Below are 15,919 nucleotides of genomic sequence, written 5' to 3'. Positions count from 1 at the left end.
ACTATAAGTCTGACCTAGGTGCTGAGAGTTCAACAAGAGTCAGGTAATTTGCGCGACCCATGTGGGTTTGAAGCCCAGCAGGCCCACTCAGCCATGGGCAGCAGCAGTAAACAAGGGCCAGACAGGTCTCTGCCTCATGGAGCTCATAGTTGAGAAATGGGAGACAGACAATGAACAGGTGAATGAGAGACACTATTTAAAAATACGGAAAATCAAAGCAGGTGCGGGAATGAGACACACGGTCTGCTTAAGAGAGGCGGGCCAGATTAGGCACCTGTGAGCTCTGAAGGCCAGAGGCGGCCGCAGGGCGAGGATCTACCGGAGAGCGAGTGAGGCGCCCTCACGCTGGAACCGACTATGTGGAACCGACCGTAGGAACTCTCATTAGGGTCAGCTGTTATTATTATCTTTATTACCGTGAGTACCGGCTCCCCCACTTCCCAGCTCTTTACGCCTCAGTTTGTACACACAGAGGTTGCGGGGTGCAGAGAACCGCGCCCTGTGGAGACCAGCCCTACGAGGGCGCTCCAAACAAGTTCTGCGCTTCCCGGACCCGGTTCCGCTCCAGGGGAGGGGCGGCCATGGGGGCCGGACCCTGGGAACTACATTTCCCATAATTCCGTCCCCGCCGCCATCTTGGCGGGTGGGCGGTGGCTGCCTGGGGTCTGGCCCTTCAGGCCGCCCGGATCGCTCAGCTCACCCCCAACCTAGGCCTCCATCATGGGGGGCGCGGAACCCCGACGAGTAGGGCGTCCGGTGACCTGGGCAGCGCCTGCCCGCCTTCTCCACTCCTCCACCCCCGGGCGTCCGGCCCACGTGTCCGTCCGCGCGAAGAAGCCTGCTCTTTACCCGCTGGCCAAGGGCCTGAGGACCCAGAAGTCGGGGGCTCCCACGTCTCTTCCTCGGACCTCTGTCCTGTATACAGTGTCCACTCCCCTCCATTCTCAGACGGCCCCTGTTTTTGCATCAGTTAGGACAGAACACTAGGTTCCCCGCAGGAGCGCAAATCCGGCTACCGGACGCTTAGAACGCCTGGGCTTGGGGCAGGAAGCTTAAAAGGGATAGCGGACAGCTAAGGTCCAAACCTCTAAGGACTAGACCCTCTCTTAGCCCCGGCCCGAGGGCGGGGTAGGGGTGAGGGGCCTGCTTCAGGACTGTCCCTTTAAGGGGGTGTGGTCGGGGGGCGGGGGAAGCGATCGAGACAGAGAAAGCGGCTTCGGCTGCGGCGGCTCGGGCGGCGGCCGCGGGGGACAAAGGGCGGGCGGATCGGCGGGGAGGGGGCGGGGCGCGGCCAGGCCAGGCCCGGGGGCTCCGCATGCTGCAGCTGCCCCCGGGCGCCCCCGCCGCCGCCCTCGCAGCGGAGCCGTGCGGAGCCGAGCTCACGAGCTAACCCGAGCCAGCGGCCCGGAGCCAGCCGGCGGGCGTCCCGGAGGCGGCGGCGCAGGGAGGGGCCCGACGCGCGCACGTGGCCCCGGCGGCCGCCATGGCGGACAGCGGCCCCGCAGGGGGCGCGGCGTTGGCGGCTCCGGCCCCTGGACCGGGGAGTGGCGGCCCAGGGCCCCGCGTCTACTTTCAGAGCCCCCCTGGGGCTGCAGGCGAGGGCCCGGGCGGCGCGGACGACGAGGGCCCAGTGAGGCGCCAAGGGAAGGTCACGGTCAAGTACGACCGCAAGGAACTACGGAAGCGCCTCAACCTGGAGGAGTGGATCCTGGAGCAGCTCACTCGCCTCTATGACTGCCAGGTGTGTCCCCCACCCTGCGCCGACACCCTAAAATCGGTTCCGATTCGGGCCGCCTGGGAACCCCACCTTGAGCCCGCCTGTCACCCGGAGTCAATGGGCGCTCCGCTTCCGCGCGCTCCCCAGCTCTCCGTACTCCCCGCCCCCAATGTATGCTCTTTCTTGTCTGACCTAAGTCACTCCTTTCTTATCTGCTGCCTTGGACAGGAGACTCGGGGCTTGTCTGGGCTGGCGGGGAAAGGAGATCTACCTATTGCCTGCTAGCCTAGACTAGTTAAAAGGCGCTAGCTAGCCTGGGTGGTGGTGGTACGGGTCTTGCCTATTCTAGTGGGCTAACCTGGAGCTCCATCTTGTCATGGGGGGGCAGGCTAGCCCACTCTCTGGGTTCTAGTTCTCTACCCTATGACTCCTTCCTTGATCAAATGGTGACTCAGTCCCCGGGGGGCAGGGTGGAGGAGTGGGCTTGCCCTGTGCTGCCTACCCTAGCGCAGCCCTGGGATGCAGCTGACTCCAGACCGGAGAGATGCTTCCTGGGTGGGGGGGAGGGGTGGCAGGCACCCCCTCCCTCAGCAAAGCATGGGCTCTTTGTTTCCCCTTTACCAGGCCTGGGTCCTTCCCACTGACCCCTCACCCTTCACTTCCTCCTCACTCCTGGGAAGCTGTGACAGGTGTTTGGGGGAGGGGAAGGGGCTGTGATGAGTTGGGACAGCTGGCCCCACCTGTGCTCTGGTTGAGATGGGGGGCCCGGAAGTTGGGGAGACACATCTGCAGGGTTCCTAGCCCAGGATCCCCAGCCCTAGTTGTCTGGCACCCAGGGTGCCCAACTGGCAGGGACAGGAAGCTCCCCCCCCATTGGGCAGTTTGCCTTGGCACAGGCCTGATCTGTTTTCTCCTCGGAGCAGCTGCCGCTGTCTGCTGGGCAAGAGGGCTGGCTCATCTGCAGTAGGGCAGGGGCCTCAGCCAGAGAGCCCCTCTCACACCCTCTCTCCCAACTCAGGCCCTTGTCTCTCCCTCCTCCCCCACCCCCACCCCAGGAAGAGGAGATCCCGGAGCTGGAGATTGACGTGGATGAACTCCTGGACATGGAGAGTGATGATACCCGAGCTGCCAGGGTCAAGGTGAGAGGGGTTGGAGGGCAGCAGGGCCAGGTCAGGGGAGCAGGGAATAGAGGGGTGCCTGGAGGCACTGCCCCGTGGGTAGGCAAGCCTCTGGAGCCAGGCCTTCTCTGGTCTGAGTGAGGCAGCTCTGTGACCTTCCTGGGCTCAGCTTCTGGCTCCGTCAAATAGGGCCAGTGGTACTTGCCTAGCTGTTCAGTAGCTGTGGCATCTCCTGTGCCTCAGGGTGGCCCCAGTGCCTTGGAAGAGGGTATAGGTGAACTTTAGGCTCGTGTTCTTGAGACTCATAGTTATACTTTCCCCCCATGCCCCACTAGGAGCTGCTGGTTGACTGTTACAAACCCACTGAGGTAAGGAGGTGGTTTCCCCAGAGGGCGGGGTGAGGAGCCTGGGGTCCTGTCATCTTGGGTTCTGGTCTCCCTAATGTCCTCCCCTCCCTCCAGGCCTTCATCTCTGGCCTGCTGGACAAGATCCGGGGCATGCAGAAGCTGAGCACACCCCAGAAGAAGTAAGGGTCCTCGACCCAGGTGAACGGTGGCTCCCACAGGACAATCGCCCCGCAACCTCGTAGCAACAGCAATACCGGGGGGCCCTGTGGCCAGGCCTGGTGCCATGTGCAGTGCTCCCCGTGCCCCTGGCCCAGGGGCCTCTTCCCTGCCCCCTCAGTTTTCCATTTTTGGGGTTTTTTATTATTATTAAACTGACGGGACTTTTTGTGTTTTTATATTGACTGCGGCGCGGGCCCTTTAATAAAGCTAGGATGCGCCTTTGGTGCAGTTAACAGGCTCGCCTGGTTTCTTTTAGGGGGGACACACTGCTCTACAACTGCTGCCAGCTCAGCTTCTCCCCAGGTGACCGCAGGCCTTCCTGAGGGCCATGAAGCCATGGCGATACCCCAGTGCTGGCTCCCAGACCAGGATCTGGAAGCGGCTGGGGAGTGGGGAGGAGCCGTTGTTGCTGCTGGCAGGCAGGAATACTCCTTTTTCCCTCTGGACAGGGGCCACCAAGTCACCGAGGGCTTGGCCATCATGACCTCCATGCCACTGAGCCTACTAGACCCCAAGGCTCTGCAGCCAGGAAAGGAGAGGGAGGGATGGGGGGAGGATGAGGGAGAGGGAAGGCTGAAGCTGTGGTTTCTAAGTCTTCAGGGCCCACAAACAAACACAGGCTCACTTCGTGGGCTTTAAAGTTTTTTTTCTTTCTTTAAACAGTCTGGTCCCAGATGGGGGCCTCTCCCCCAGCCCTCCCCAGTTTGGCTACAGTTCTGAACGTCGCTCGATTTTGAGCAGCTCCACCTCGAACACCAAGGTTGCACCGCCTGCAGGGGAGAAGTGGGATCAGAATGAGAACCAGGGCCACAGGGAGATGGAATGGGTACAGGAGATGGGGGGCAGGAAGGTTTATTACCTGGAATCTTTGGGGGAGCTCCCCGCTCTCCGTACCCTGCAGAGATGCACAAAGAAAGTGAGCCGTGGCCAGGCAGTGAGGTGTTCTGCAGACAACCAGGCTGAAACCAAGCCTCTGCCCATCCCAGCACAAGGCCAGAAATGGAGAAGGTGTAATGGATTTGGGAGGGGGCTGCTAAAGGTCTTGTAGAGGGCAAAGAGTGGGCACCAGAGCCAAGCGTCCCAAGGGTCTTGCCCTGTCCTCACTGCTGGACACAACTAGACCTGGAAGTGGCATGTATTGAATGGATTGAGTGGACATCCGTGCAGAGGCTGAACCAGCCTTCACCCTTACGTAGATATAACCCTGAACTCCCTATCCCCATTCAGGAAGGGCCTCTTACCTAGCTCTGATGGGATCACCAGCTTCCGCTTTTCCCCCTCACACATCCTGTAGGACAATACATGTTCAGCATGTGGCAGCACCCAGGCTCCCTGCCCCCACCCCATACCTGGAGCTTGCCTCCCACAGTTCACCTCCTGGACCACAGCCATGGCCCCTCGACTCACCCTAGCAGCCCCTGGTCCCAGCCCTTGATGACCTGGCCCGTGCCCAGGGAGAAGACAAAGGGCTGGTTCTGGGGCAGGCTGCTGTCAAACTCTGTTCCATCTTCCAGCTTACCCTGTGAGACCATGGGAAGGCCAGTGAGGAGGAGGGTCTGCTCTGACACCCCCACCCCCAGGTGCTCTTCCCATCAAGGTGGCAGCCCACAGCACTGGCGGCCATAGTCCTAGAAAGGGACAGAACCTTGGGCAGCTCACAGTACATTGCACTGCTTGCTGGTGCCAACTGGGAGTAGACAGTTAAGAGCAAGATAGGATCATGCAAAGTAGATGAGGAGACTTGCCCAAGGTGACCCACCTTTTGGCAGACACACCTGGCTCCCAAGTCCTTTCTGGTCCCCGGAAGGCCCACCCACCCCCAAAAGCTCCACTTCCTCACCCACCGTGTAGTGCATGTGCAGGACGTCCCCTTTGCGTGATTTGATGGGACAGTGGTCTACCCGTTTCTTGACTCCGATCTGCAGCTTCCGTTTGCCCTCGGCCCCGGCGGCCGTGACCAGGGCGCTCAGGCAGATGGACAATACTGTCAGGACCCAGCTCAGCCTCATGTTTCTGCGGGGACAGACCCCGACCAACCAACCGGGGGAGAGGAACGGGAGGGCATGGAATACGGGCAAGTACCAGGAGGATTCCACCCCACCGTACCTTGCCTGCCCCTGGGGATCCCCTTGTCCCGTGTCACCGCCCCCTCCCCCAGGCTCCGCGGCCACACTTACCAGTCCAGGGAGAAGGGGGCTTGCCCGAGGACCCCAGCAGCGGGGGGAGGGGGTCAGGGGAGGCCACAGCAGCCAGGGTCCAGCCCCTTTGCTCACCCCCTGCCCTTCCGTCCCTCCCAGTCCCCAGCTCTGCTCTTCAATTCCCCCCTGTCCCTTTCCGCAAAGTCCAAACCCTATCTGGCTGCGCAGCAGTTGCCCCAACCGGGCGACCCCATTCACGCCACACCCAATTGCCTCCCGCCCAGCAAACCCACACCTCTGCGGCTGCCGCAGGGGGTCGGCCCCGAGGCACCCACACATCGCCACTGGGTGGCTCCGGGGAGCCCCTGTCCTCCGAGGGTACCCCCCAGGCTGGTCCTGTGCCTCCGCCCGAGGCGCCGCCCCAACTCTGAGCCCTCGGGGGCCTGCGGGGCACCCAGACTGGCCCCGTGTCGGGTGGCCGCCGAGCCCGCTCCACCCACACCACCTCTCCCGGGGGAGTTCTCGGCCTACCGCGCCCCCAGGCACGGCCACCACGGAGACCGCCCCCGCGTGGACGCCCCGGGCCATTACCTGGGCCTACCCCTTCGCTGGGCTCCTTAGCCCCACCCTTTAGAGGGCGTGGTTCCGCCCCCGGCCCTGTAGTCCCGCCCCCGACAGGACTAGACCCCTTTTCCTGAACTGTAGCCGCGCCACTCACCGGCTGAGGCCGCGCCCCCAGTGCCTGGGCTCCTTCCCCCTCGGTCTCCAAACCCGAGGTTCCTCCTTCCGCCTGTTCCAGCTCCTCCTCCAAGGGCCAGCCTCCGTCCCTCACCAGTCCTAGCCCCGCCCCCAGCCCTGGAGCTCCGCCTTCCACTGGCACAAGCTCAGAGGTCCCACCCGTCTCCGTTCCACGTCCCGCCCCGACTCCCGGAGCCCCGCCCCGTGAGGCGTGAGAACCCTCCCCCTGCGGCATCCCCAGACAGCTCTGACCCCAACCCTCAATTCCCTCGTAACCTATCCCTTGTTGACACTCAGAGCCCCGGCCCGCTCCTGCCCCGCCTAATCCAGCCTGCCCCCTTGCACCCCGGCTCCCCACAGCCCGGGCTGTGGCCCCCGCTCACCTCCTCGCCGCGCCCCCGGAGTCAACCCCAGTCCTGCTGCCGTCTCTGCGCAGGCGCGTCATCGTTGCCACCAGACCCGGCCACGCCGCCCGCCCTCATTGGACCGTGCGAAACCCGCGGCCACACGCCCGCCTGGGCGGCCTTCTCTAGCTCCGCCCCCCGCGCCGCCATGTGACTTATGCGTCAGGTCCGGTGGCTCTGTAGTCCGTAAGGTTAGGTGAAAGTGACTTCTGAAAGGGCCGAAGGCACTTCCGGTCGAGGTGAAATTAAGGTCAGGTGGGCGCGGGTTCGCGGCGGGGGTCTTGAGACACCATTTTTATGTCGCCCCCAGCCTCTCCTGTTTGCCCCTGAACCTCTTCAGGATCCACAATCCTCAGTTGCTGTGGAAAGAGCCTGGCTTCAGAGTGAGCCCTGGGTTTGAATCCAGGGTCTGCCACTCATTGACAGGCTGTGTGACCTTGAGGAAGTTCCTTGGCCTGGTAACTCGGTCTTGATAACATCCACCCCGCAGGGCCCCTGTAGGATCGCTGCAAGTGACGTGCACTGCCAGGCCCTGGTCCACGGCGAATGCTCTCTCCCCTTTTTCTCTCCCAGTGTACAGGCCTGCCTCTACCTGCTGCACAATGACCCCTGAATCATGACTGTAATGGTCTGGCTGGGTCCGTTCCCCAACCGGACTTATTTCCAAGCACCACAGCACCCAGGAGTGAACATCTGTCCATTGAAGTAATGAACCTGCAGTTCGGAGGCAGATAAACCTAAGTTGAGTGTTAGGGAGAGAGTCGACCTGAGGTCAAATCCCCAGGTCAGTCAGAGTTTTCGAGCCTATTTCCTCAACTGAAAAAGGAAGATTACAACACTCAGAATTGAGGACTAGGCGAGAAGGCACATACGAAGCAGTGTGCACGCTGGGCAGGCTTAAATGGCCTTGGGAGGTGGTAGCTACTGTCCCTAACCCTCATCTGTCTCACTCTAATTGAGCTCTGGCATTTTGGGTGACAGAATAGCTGAGAAAATTATTTGAAAGTAGCAATCACTGTCAGGAATTGTCTCTTCTGGTTTAACCCCACTCTTGGTTTGGGCCCAACAAGATCACAACCCCACCCTCTAACGCTTCAGAGAAGGCCTCCATTAGGGGAGCTGCTTTGGCTTAACCTCTGCCATGAATGTTCTGTCTCGATGGGGCAAAGCACTGGTGCCCAAGGTTGCCCTTCAGTTCACCCCCTCATCACTCAGACCCAGGGGCACTGAAGGTTACAGGCCGAAAGCTGGCCACTGAGCTTGGGCTGGGTCAGATAAAGGTCAGAGGAGTCCCAAGCAGCGCCTGAGGAGGGGAGCCCAAGGTGCAAGGGAGGCGAGAGTGGAGAAGACCGTGTGGCTGGGGTGAGCGGAGCCCACCGACCACAGACCTCTGGTGCTGCCTCCCTTTCGGGGATGTGGGAGTGAGATGAGGGCAGACCAGGTACGTGACCTTCGAGTTAAGCTACCGGGAGCAAAAAGCTGCAAACACAGAGTGTCACCCGGCAGGGAAGATGGGCGTTCTTTCCTATTACGTGACTCTCTGTTTTGGAGCCCAAGGGCCCAGACCACAGTAATCATCGGTTCCCTCCGTGTGCACATGTGGGAACTGAGCCTCAGAATGAGAGGCAGTGACAACCAAGGTCATTCAGCAGACCTGGGTCCCACCTCAAGCTCACTGGCCCTCTCCTTCCAGAAAGGAACCCTTGTAATGAGCAGAGGGGCAGGGACTCCCCAGGGCCTGCTAGCACAACATGAACGTGAAGGATGCACGATTCTGGCTCTGTGACCTGTTGTGGGGCCTTGGGCCTCATCTCCTCTAAGCTCCATGTCTAGGAGGCAGTGTGACGCAGACATTCATGTCCAAACCAGCCAGCCCGGACAGTGACAAACAGTGACACAGGCAGGGACAGTTCCTTCTACCTCTTTTATCGGGACTGGGGTTCACAGTTCTTGTACTGAAGCCCAACTCTCATTTTTTTGTAGAGGACCAGGGTCTTCTTAGTGAGGGGATGGAGGAGCCAGTTGTAAGATGCTCACTTGCACAAGGTGGTTAAAAACTGAGCTGGGACCCCATTCTCTCCCAAGATGGTACATGACCCCTTGTGCTGCCTCCAGGTCTCTTCATCCAACTCTGTCCACTTTGCTGGACGGCAGCCTCAGAGAGACAAGAGGCAGTTGGAAAGCCCTCTGAGAGGCCCAGGTCCTGCAGGAGCTTCCGCCCAGGTTGAGGTCTTGGGGACTGGACTGTTCTCACCAGGATGCCCTCTTGTTGCCCTCTGGGCAGGCCTGCGAGGCAAGTGGCCCCACGGAGTTTGAAAAGCAATGTATCACCTTCGCAGCTTCCGGCACCTGAAAAAGGAAGAAGGGGTCTGTTCATGCTGGCACAGCTCAGCCCTTGCTCCTCTAGACTCACCCACTTCTTACCTTCTGTGAACCTCATTCTCCCCTAACACTCCTGGGAAGCCCCAGCTGGCCTGGTCCACAGGATGCCACCCCATGGCCCCGCTGTGGAAAGGAGGGGTGGTGAGAAGCAACTTGGACAAGGGTGGACCAGCGTTCCACCACATCCCCTGGCCTCTTGGAGCACATAAGGTGGAACAAACTCTACCACAGGGGTTTCTGGGAAGGCTCAGAGCCTTGCAAACTGGAAGGCTGTCTTTCTCTTTGCTACACCCGGCGATGTCACGGCTTCCAGGACATCTCTAACCTCTCAAAGGCAACGTCAGGGGGCCCTCACCACAGGTCTTGGCTTGACTTCCTGTGTTGGCATCACGTGCCCTCGTGTCTGACTCTGCATCAGAACGTGAGCCTTGTTTATGCTGACCCCAGTGCCAGCAGGCGCCTGGTCAATAGTTCAGCACACTCAAAGCTTCCCCTTCCCTGGCTCTTCTCCCACCAGCAGGCTCACTGGGACCTGCTCCAGGATGGCACCTTGACGCCACACCCGACTCCTCACCTGCAGGTGTCTGGGTTGAGCTCTAAGCCCCGCCCTTGACAACGGAGGAAGCTGCGGCGTCGGCAGCGGCAGCGGCAGGTCCGGGGGTCAGGGCGCTGGCGGCGCTGGGGGCAGCGTGGGCAGAGGGGCCTGGGGCTGGAGTGGGATGGGTGATGTCAGCTGGGGAGGGTGCTCCGGGGGCAGGGTCCCAGCCCGGAACAGAGCGGGGCTGGGGACGGTGGTGGGGAGTGGAAGCCCTAGGAGGAGAAGCAACATGTCTCGGGTGAGAAGTAAGAGTCTTCCCGGGAGCTGGGGTTGGGGAAGAGCATATAGTCTTGGGAAGCAGAGGAAAAGGGGAGAGGGGGACACGAGTGGGAGGAGAAGGCGGGGGACCACAACTTCCTGACACACTCTTACACCCCCCGCCCCACCCACACATTACATTCTGGGTGCTGGGCCTGGGCTCCAACCCCACCTCAGCAAGAGCCCAAGACTCACCTGTCCAGCTTCACAGCACTCTCTCGTTTTTTTGGTCTGAAAAGTAAGAGAGACAGACAGAGACAAGGAAAAAGAGGATCAGGAAGCCAAGCATCCTACTCTCTTGCCCTAGATCCCAGGCCTACCCGGCTATACTCTTGGATACCCGGTCCCCGCTGTGGTGTACCACCACACCTAGCACCCCCCAAGCCTTGTCTCTGCGAACTCAGGAGTGGGGCCTGGCTGGCACCTGCATTCACACTGGCTGTGTTCTTCCAGGGACATCTCCCCCAGCTGACTGCTTGGGTACCGGATCATGAGGATCTGCGCTCAGGAGAACAGGGAGAGAGACCGTCAGAGAGAGAGGAAAGGGACGCTCCATGGGCTGGAGAAATGAGAATACCTTGCCCACCAGCCAGGGCTCTGGTTGCCACCCTCTCAGTCCCCAGAACGCTAGCATCCAGCCAGGCACACTCCACCTGCGCCATACCTGCATTCGGACTTGGTGCTGCCCAGTGGGCACACACTCCAGGCCGTCGTCAGGGCAGCAGCCGCCACAGCGCTGCACCGTCACGCAGCTGGGCACCAGTTGCTTGGCCACAGTGCCCATGAGCTCCATGGTCAGGGGCACCACAACCTCCCGCGGCTGGCAGGTGGCACGAGCATACACGTCTATCCATGACACCACTGGGGGCAGATGCGTAAGGGTTAAGTCCCCACTGGGTTTCCTGCAGCTGCTCCCTGGTTCCCCTACCCCTGCGCCCAGAAGCTGTTCTCCTTAGTTCTCGTGTCACAGCCACCCTCCACTAGCCCCCACTTCTGCCCTCCCAATCTGTCTTCCCTGTCCTGTTCATCCAGAACCCAGGAACCCCCCTGCCTCAATCTCCTCTTCTGTGAAATGGGCAGAATAAGAGTTTGCATCTTACAGAGGACTGTGATTACACAAGATGAGGAATACACAGAGTCTGGAATCAGGACTGGAAGAAAAGATTCTTAGTGCTGGCTAGTAGAAAGTTCCTATTGTTACTATTACCTTTCTTCTGATGACCAGGGGCATCAGGCTGGGAGACCGGGCCCTGCAGGAGAGAAGAAACCTGGACCCAAGGTGCACTCCAGGAAGGGCTAGCCCTGTCGCTGGCCCCAGGGCTCTGCCCTTGCAGTCAGGAGGCTTATTTCCAGACTACTCTGTTCCTGGGGCCACTCTAGCTTTACCTGTCCTCTCCAGGCCACCTGGGACCTGGGACCTGTCCTGGCTACAACCCCCCAGGCACGCTCTGCCGGCAGCGTCGAACCTCCAAGCCTAGGGACCGGGCTTGTTCTCGAGGCCACAGATCAAGAGGGGGCACAGCGAGCGCCGAACCGCGTCCTGCAGGCACCGAGGCGGCCCCGCCCCCGGCTGCGCCCTGGGGACGGGGTGGGGCGGGGGAGTGGCCCCGGAGTTGGGCCGGCGGGCGGGCGGGGAGGGACGCCTCCCGGGGGATGCCCAGGCCGGGCTCCCGAGACGCCCCCGTCCGAGGCCCGACCCCGCGGATCCCCGAGAACCCGGCCGCTCCGCGCCTCCCCACTTCCGCCAACCTTGAGAGAGGGCACGGCGGGCGGGCGGGTTGTCGCGGACGCACGTACCTGGGCGGGGGCCAGCTGCAGGAGCGCGGCGAGCAGCAGGCGGCGGAGCAGGGGGCTCATGGTGCCCGCGGGGGCCGCGCGCCGGGGGCGCCCGCATCGCCCTAGCCCGGCGGCGCGGGGGGCGGCGGCAGCCAGAGCCCCATGGCGCGGGCCCGGGAGCGGCGGGCGGGGGCCGGGCGCGGTGGGCGGCTCCTCCGCGGCCCCCTCCCGAGCCCTGGGCGCAGGCAGCGCAGCGCAGCGCAGCGGCGGCGGCGGCCGGAGGAGCCGGGCGGGCGGGCGGCCGGTGGTGGCGGCGGCGGGCGGCGGGGACGGCGGGGACGGTGGGGACGGCGGGGGGCCGGGCCCGGGCTGGCGGGCGGGCGGCTCATGTGACCCAGACACGCGCTCCCCACCGGGCCGCGGGGCGGGGGCGGGGTGGGGGAGGGGGGGCGAGGCCGCCGGCGGGGCCCGCCCCCTCTACACACACCCCACCTCCTGCCGCAGCAGGGGAAAGGGGACGCACCGCCCAGGGGGCCGGGCTCCCGGGTTGCCGCCGCCAGAACCCGGAGGGCGGGGCCCGGGCCGGGGGCTCTGGGCCTGTAGGAGCGAGCCAGACAAGAGCTCTGAGAATCACTTTATTGCACGCGTTTTGGGGAGTGGGGTGTCCCAGAAGGGAGCACACCGCAGGCCCCATCGAAGGTGTGCTCTCCAAGGTGAACCGCTCAGGGGCTGGGGCCGGGGGGCACGATCCCGGGGCCTTGAGGAGGCCCGGGTGGTGGCTGCAGCTGCGGCCCCAGCCGTTGCTCCTCCTGGAGCCTGGCTCTCTTGGCCCTGCAGGGGAGAGTACCTGGTGGTCAGGTTGGGATCCTGGAGGGTGGTGCCAGGACAGTGAGGAGAGGGCAGGAAAGAGCTGGGACAGACCTGGCCCGGGCCCGAGTGTCATTGTAGATGGCTGTGATGATCCGATCCTTTTCATCCATGAAGCTACGATGCATCTGCTCCAGCTTCCTGCAAGGGGGTTACAACCGACTCTGGGAATCCCCAATCCCCGCTGTCTCCCAAGTCCCACCCCCCTCTACCCTACTTCAGGGTCTCACAGCTTTACACTTGTGGGGACCTCAGCTAACTGCCTGTGCTAGATGAGGAAAGGGGCACAGAGTAGCTGGTTCTTGTCCAGGGCCTAATGGCGACCCAGGTCCCTGACTGTCCTGAAGGTGGTGACAGCAGCTCCGTCATGGAGGTCCTTAAAGGCGACTAGAAAGGTTTGTTCATCTAACTCCGTCACTGAACTAGGCACACTGCTAGCAGTGTGCACCAGCCTTTAGGTGTCTTTGCTATCAAGCCTCAGTGGCAATGGCACGCATGAGAGAGTGGCAGGAAAACAGCAACTACCAAACAAATGAAGACAGTTTCTGGTGAGGCCCAGTTCAATGCATTTCCTTCTTGTGCAGGATTTTGGTTGGCTCCAGCACTCTCTGGCAACCAGCACCAAGATTTAAATTCAAATTCTAAAAAACTGAAAATGACATTAGCCCTTAGTGCAGAGCTGCCTTTGCTAAATAAGACGAGACTCTATTTCATGCAGTTCTTAGCTTGAGAGACACAAGGGTGCAGGCCACAGGGGTGGTATAGATGGATGGCTGACACTGGGCTTCACCCACCCTCCTGCCCTCTGCCCATCACCCTAGGGGGACGCGCACCTGAAGGCAACATAGTGCAGGCCCATGCCTGCCAGCATGATCAGGAGGCAGTACCCCAGCACCCGCCGGTTGTGCTTGTGCTGCTGCTGCCTTGACTCTGGTCCCTGAGGCCTCACTTCATGAAACTGGGCCCAGTATTTTGCATTGGGGGGTGCCCAGGAGCTGCTGGGAGGTAGAAGAAGCGACAGTGTAAAGACGGGGCTCCCCAGGAGACTTGGGGGTGGCAAGCTGGGGGCAGGACTACTGTACCTGTGTGCCTGATGAGCAGACCTGGGATGGGCTGTGGTTCCTGGACACGTTGGGGAAGCTGCCGAGCGGAGCTGGTGGTCATAGCTGCGGCGGCTCTGCTCATGGCTCAGCACTTGGTACGCTTCACTCAGCTCCACAAAGCGGCTGTGCAGGGCTGGGTTCCTGGGGTCCCGGTCAGGGTGCAGCTGGGGTGGGGCAGGACTCCCCTCATCTCCCTTCCCATGACCTATCCTGATAATATCCTCCCTCATATCATACCCAGAGGCCCTCCCTGGGCAGTGACCCTCACTCTCAGGCCTGCACATCCCTCTAGAAGACCAGAGAGTCAGGAAGCACAAACTCCTGCCCCCTCCCCTTGTTCAAGCCCTCCCCACCTGCTGCCTGGCTCTCATTGGATGCCCTGGTCCCAGCTTTCTCAAGAGCAGGCAGGTCAAGAGAACCAAGCCCAGCCCATCAGACAGGACTCCTGGCTCCTGCCCCACAGCCTTTCCTTCCACCTGGCCAGACCTCTCCCCTTGGGGCAGCTCCCCCTCCCTATGAATGCTGAGGGAATGTGCACCGGCCAGAGTGAGCCTCTCAGCTCCATTCCTGAGAATTTGGAGCGGACCCCATCTGGCTCAGACTTCCCTTCCCCAACTCCACTTAAGACCACTGGTACCTCTTTGGACTTGGAGAAGAAAGCTCGTTTAACTTCTTCAGCGCTGGCACCAGGATGCACCCCCAACAGTTCATAGTAGTTACTGGGGCCAGACCTGTGGAGAGAGGCCCAAACCTGCAGGGGCTAAGGAAAACACAGAGGATACCCTTTCCCTGCCCGTCCCAGCCCCGCTGGACCACACCCTTCAACTCAGCATCCAGATGCTGAGGGGGCTGAGGCAGGTGCCAAGGGAGATCTCGAAATCATCCCTCGCTTTTTGAGTGTTCCAGGTAAGGGGCAGATCAGATTGTCTCAAAGTGTAGTTTTCAGACCCCCTGCATCAGAAACGCCTGAAAAGCATGTTTTAAAAAATAGATTCTTGAGGCCCACCTCATTCCTGCAAATCAGGATCTCCAGAGCAGCGCCCAGGAATCTGCATTTTGTAAGCTCCCCACACCCCGCCTGGCTTATGCACAGCGATGCTTGACAACCACCTGAGTTGTGGAATGTGCATTGGGTTTGGTTGGGCTCAAATTCCAGATGTGCCACTTAACTCTCTGTATGACCTTGGGGGGTCATCCTTTAATCTCTGATCCTGTGCCCTCAGCAGTGAAGGTGAGGGTAATCTGACAAGCCTGTAAGGCGCCTGACGCAGCGTAAGAGATCACGACTATCCCAGCACCTAGACTATCCCGGCACCTAGCGCAGGGCCTAGAATTGGGCAGGCCAGCCACAAAAACCTACTGAACGACCGGGCCCGGCCCCAGGCGCCCGACTCACCGCTGCCGGGCGGCCGCTGCGAAGAACCGAGTGGGAGGGTTGTGGGGCCACAGCCGGCGCAGGCGCAGGGGCAGCATGAAGGCGGGCGGGCAGCTGGTGAAAGGTCACAAAGAACAGTGGGATGGGAGCAGACTTCAACCACTGCAGCGGGGATGAGGGGTGGGGGTGGGGGGCAGAGGGAAGGGGCCTGGCCCCGTTGAGATGCAAAGGAAAACTGAAGCAGGCCCGGGGACTCAGGGGCGGGTGGAACCTCCCTGCTGAAGACCAGACCCCAATGTCCTGGCCCTGTCCCCGCCTCTGACCCGGGCGTCTGTACAACCAGCCCCGGACGCCGAGACCCCCTTCCCACCCTGGGAGCTCGGGGGGCGGGTGCAGGAAGAGCCACACCAAGCCCCGCCCCCCTTCACTCACAGACCCCTCGGCGGCCTCCGTTTCCTGCTCCTATTCAGGCCCCGCCTCCACACTCTCATTGGCGTAGACACCCAGACCACGCCCACAGGTCTGAGGGTGCGGAACAGCGGCGAAGCCCCGCCCCCGCACATCCATCGGCCTTTGACGCCTCGGATCCACCCATCGAGACAGCAGCCCGGGGACTTGCAGAAAGGCACCAGCGCCCGCCCGGGGAGGCTGCGGCAGGGGGCCTGACCCTCAGTGAGGCTTTCGGCTCAGCCCCCGTTGCTCTGTTCCCTCGGACATGGCTGTTACTCCGCTCTGCAGCGAGACGCGTTTCACAAAGCAGTTTCCACCCCATAATCGGCCTGGAACTTCACTGGAGCCTGGCAAGGGGGCACAGCCCTCAGCTTACAGAGGGGAAAACTGAGGCTGGGCCTTTTTTTCCCCCAAGTCACTTGTCCTGTC

The 15,919-nt window shown here is 61.6% G+C and overlaps 5 protein-coding genes across 17 annotated transcripts; 1 reads left to right on the top strand and 4 right to left on the bottom strand.

Moving 5' to 3' along the window:
- The first annotated feature begins 1,244 nt into the window (after positions 1–1,244).
- PPP1R14B (protein phosphatase 1 regulatory inhibitor subunit 14B) lies at positions 1,245–3,629 on the top strand. Its single transcript, XM_082844769.1, has 4 exons — positions 1,245–1,741; positions 2,773–2,856; positions 3,171–3,203; positions 3,297–3,629. The coding sequence occupies exons 1-4, from the start codon at positions 1,484–1,486 to the stop codon at positions 3,363–3,365; spliced, it is 444 nt and encodes a 147-aa protein (XP_082700895.1). The 5' UTR covers positions 1,245–1,483; the 3' UTR covers positions 3,366–3,629.
- A 406-nt stretch (positions 3,630–4,035) lies between these two features.
- On the bottom strand, positions 4,036–6,736 carry FKBP2 (FKBP prolyl isomerase 2). 4 transcript variants are annotated; one of them, XM_082844701.1, is made up of 6 exons: positions 6,661–6,736; positions 5,246–5,414; positions 4,809–4,921; positions 4,643–4,689; positions 4,261–4,296; positions 4,036–4,171 (listed from the first exon to the last, which is right to left on the bottom strand). In XM_082844701.1, exons 1-6 carry the CDS (start codon positions 6,720–6,722, stop codon positions 4,110–4,112), a joined length of 489 nt encoding a protein of 162 aa, XP_082700827.1. In that variant the 5' UTR covers positions 6,723–6,736; the 3' UTR covers positions 4,036–4,109. The 4 variants fall into 4 exon arrangements, with proteins under 4 accessions (XP_082700827.1, XP_082700829.1, XP_082700830.1 ...); XM_082844703.1 differs by lacking the exon at positions 6,661–6,736 and adding an exon at positions 6,258–6,279; XM_082844704.1 differs by lacking the exon at positions 6,661–6,736 and adding an exon at positions 6,131–6,146.
- On the bottom strand, positions 5,715–6,512 carry LOC309965290 (uncharacterized protein; the record flags this gene model as incomplete). Its single annotated transcript, XM_082844700.1, has 1 exon — positions 5,715–6,512. One exon carries the CDS (start codon positions 6,510–6,512, stop codon positions 5,715–5,717), a length of 798 nt encoding a protein of 265 aa, XP_082700826.1.
- Positions 6,737–8,598: 1,862 nt separating the features above from the next.
- On the bottom strand, positions 8,599–11,963 carry VEGFB (vascular endothelial growth factor B). 2 transcript variants are annotated; one of them, XM_082844477.1, is made up of 7 exons: positions 11,717–11,963; positions 11,127–11,169; positions 10,584–10,780; positions 10,344–10,417; positions 10,115–10,150; positions 9,638–9,873; positions 8,599–9,030 (listed from the first exon to the last, which is right to left on the bottom strand). In XM_082844477.1, exons 1-6 carry the CDS (start codon positions 11,774–11,776, stop codon positions 9,660–9,662), a joined length of 624 nt encoding a protein of 207 aa, XP_082700603.1. In that variant the 5' UTR covers positions 11,777–11,963; the 3' UTR covers positions 8,599–9,030; positions 9,638–9,659. The 2 variants fall into 2 exon arrangements, with proteins under 2 accessions (XP_082700603.1, XP_082700602.1); XM_082844476.1 differs by having other exon boundaries at positions 9,638–9,772; positions 11,717–11,863.
- Positions 11,964–12,324: 361 nt separating this feature from the next.
- On the bottom strand, positions 12,325–15,479 carry DNAJC4 (DnaJ heat shock protein family (Hsp40) member C4). 9 transcript variants are annotated; one of them, XM_082844374.1, is made up of 7 exons: positions 15,473–15,479; positions 15,062–15,154; positions 14,303–14,396; positions 13,645–13,829; positions 13,396–13,560; positions 12,617–12,703; positions 12,325–12,526 (listed from the first exon to the last, which is right to left on the bottom strand). In XM_082844374.1, exons 2-7 carry the CDS (start codon positions 15,136–15,138, stop codon positions 12,418–12,420), a joined length of 717 nt encoding a protein of 238 aa, XP_082700500.1. In that variant the 5' UTR covers positions 15,139–15,154; positions 15,473–15,479; the 3' UTR covers positions 12,325–12,417. The 9 variants fall into 9 exon arrangements, with proteins under 9 accessions (XP_082700500.1, XP_082700501.1, XP_082700498.1 ...); XM_082844375.1 differs by having other exon boundaries at positions 13,396–13,557; XM_082844372.1 differs by having other exon boundaries at positions 13,396–13,829.
- Between the last annotated feature and the right edge of the window lie 440 nt (positions 15,480–15,919).

This window comes from Leucopleurus acutus (genome assembly GCF_964270905.1).
Source record: "Leucopleurus acutus genome assembly, chromosome: 8".
In the NCBI taxonomy this organism is placed as follows: domain Eukaryota; kingdom Metazoa; phylum Chordata; class Mammalia; order Artiodactyla; family Delphinidae; genus Leucopleurus; species Leucopleurus acutus.
This window is presented reverse-complemented; position numbering and strand designations above follow the sequence as displayed.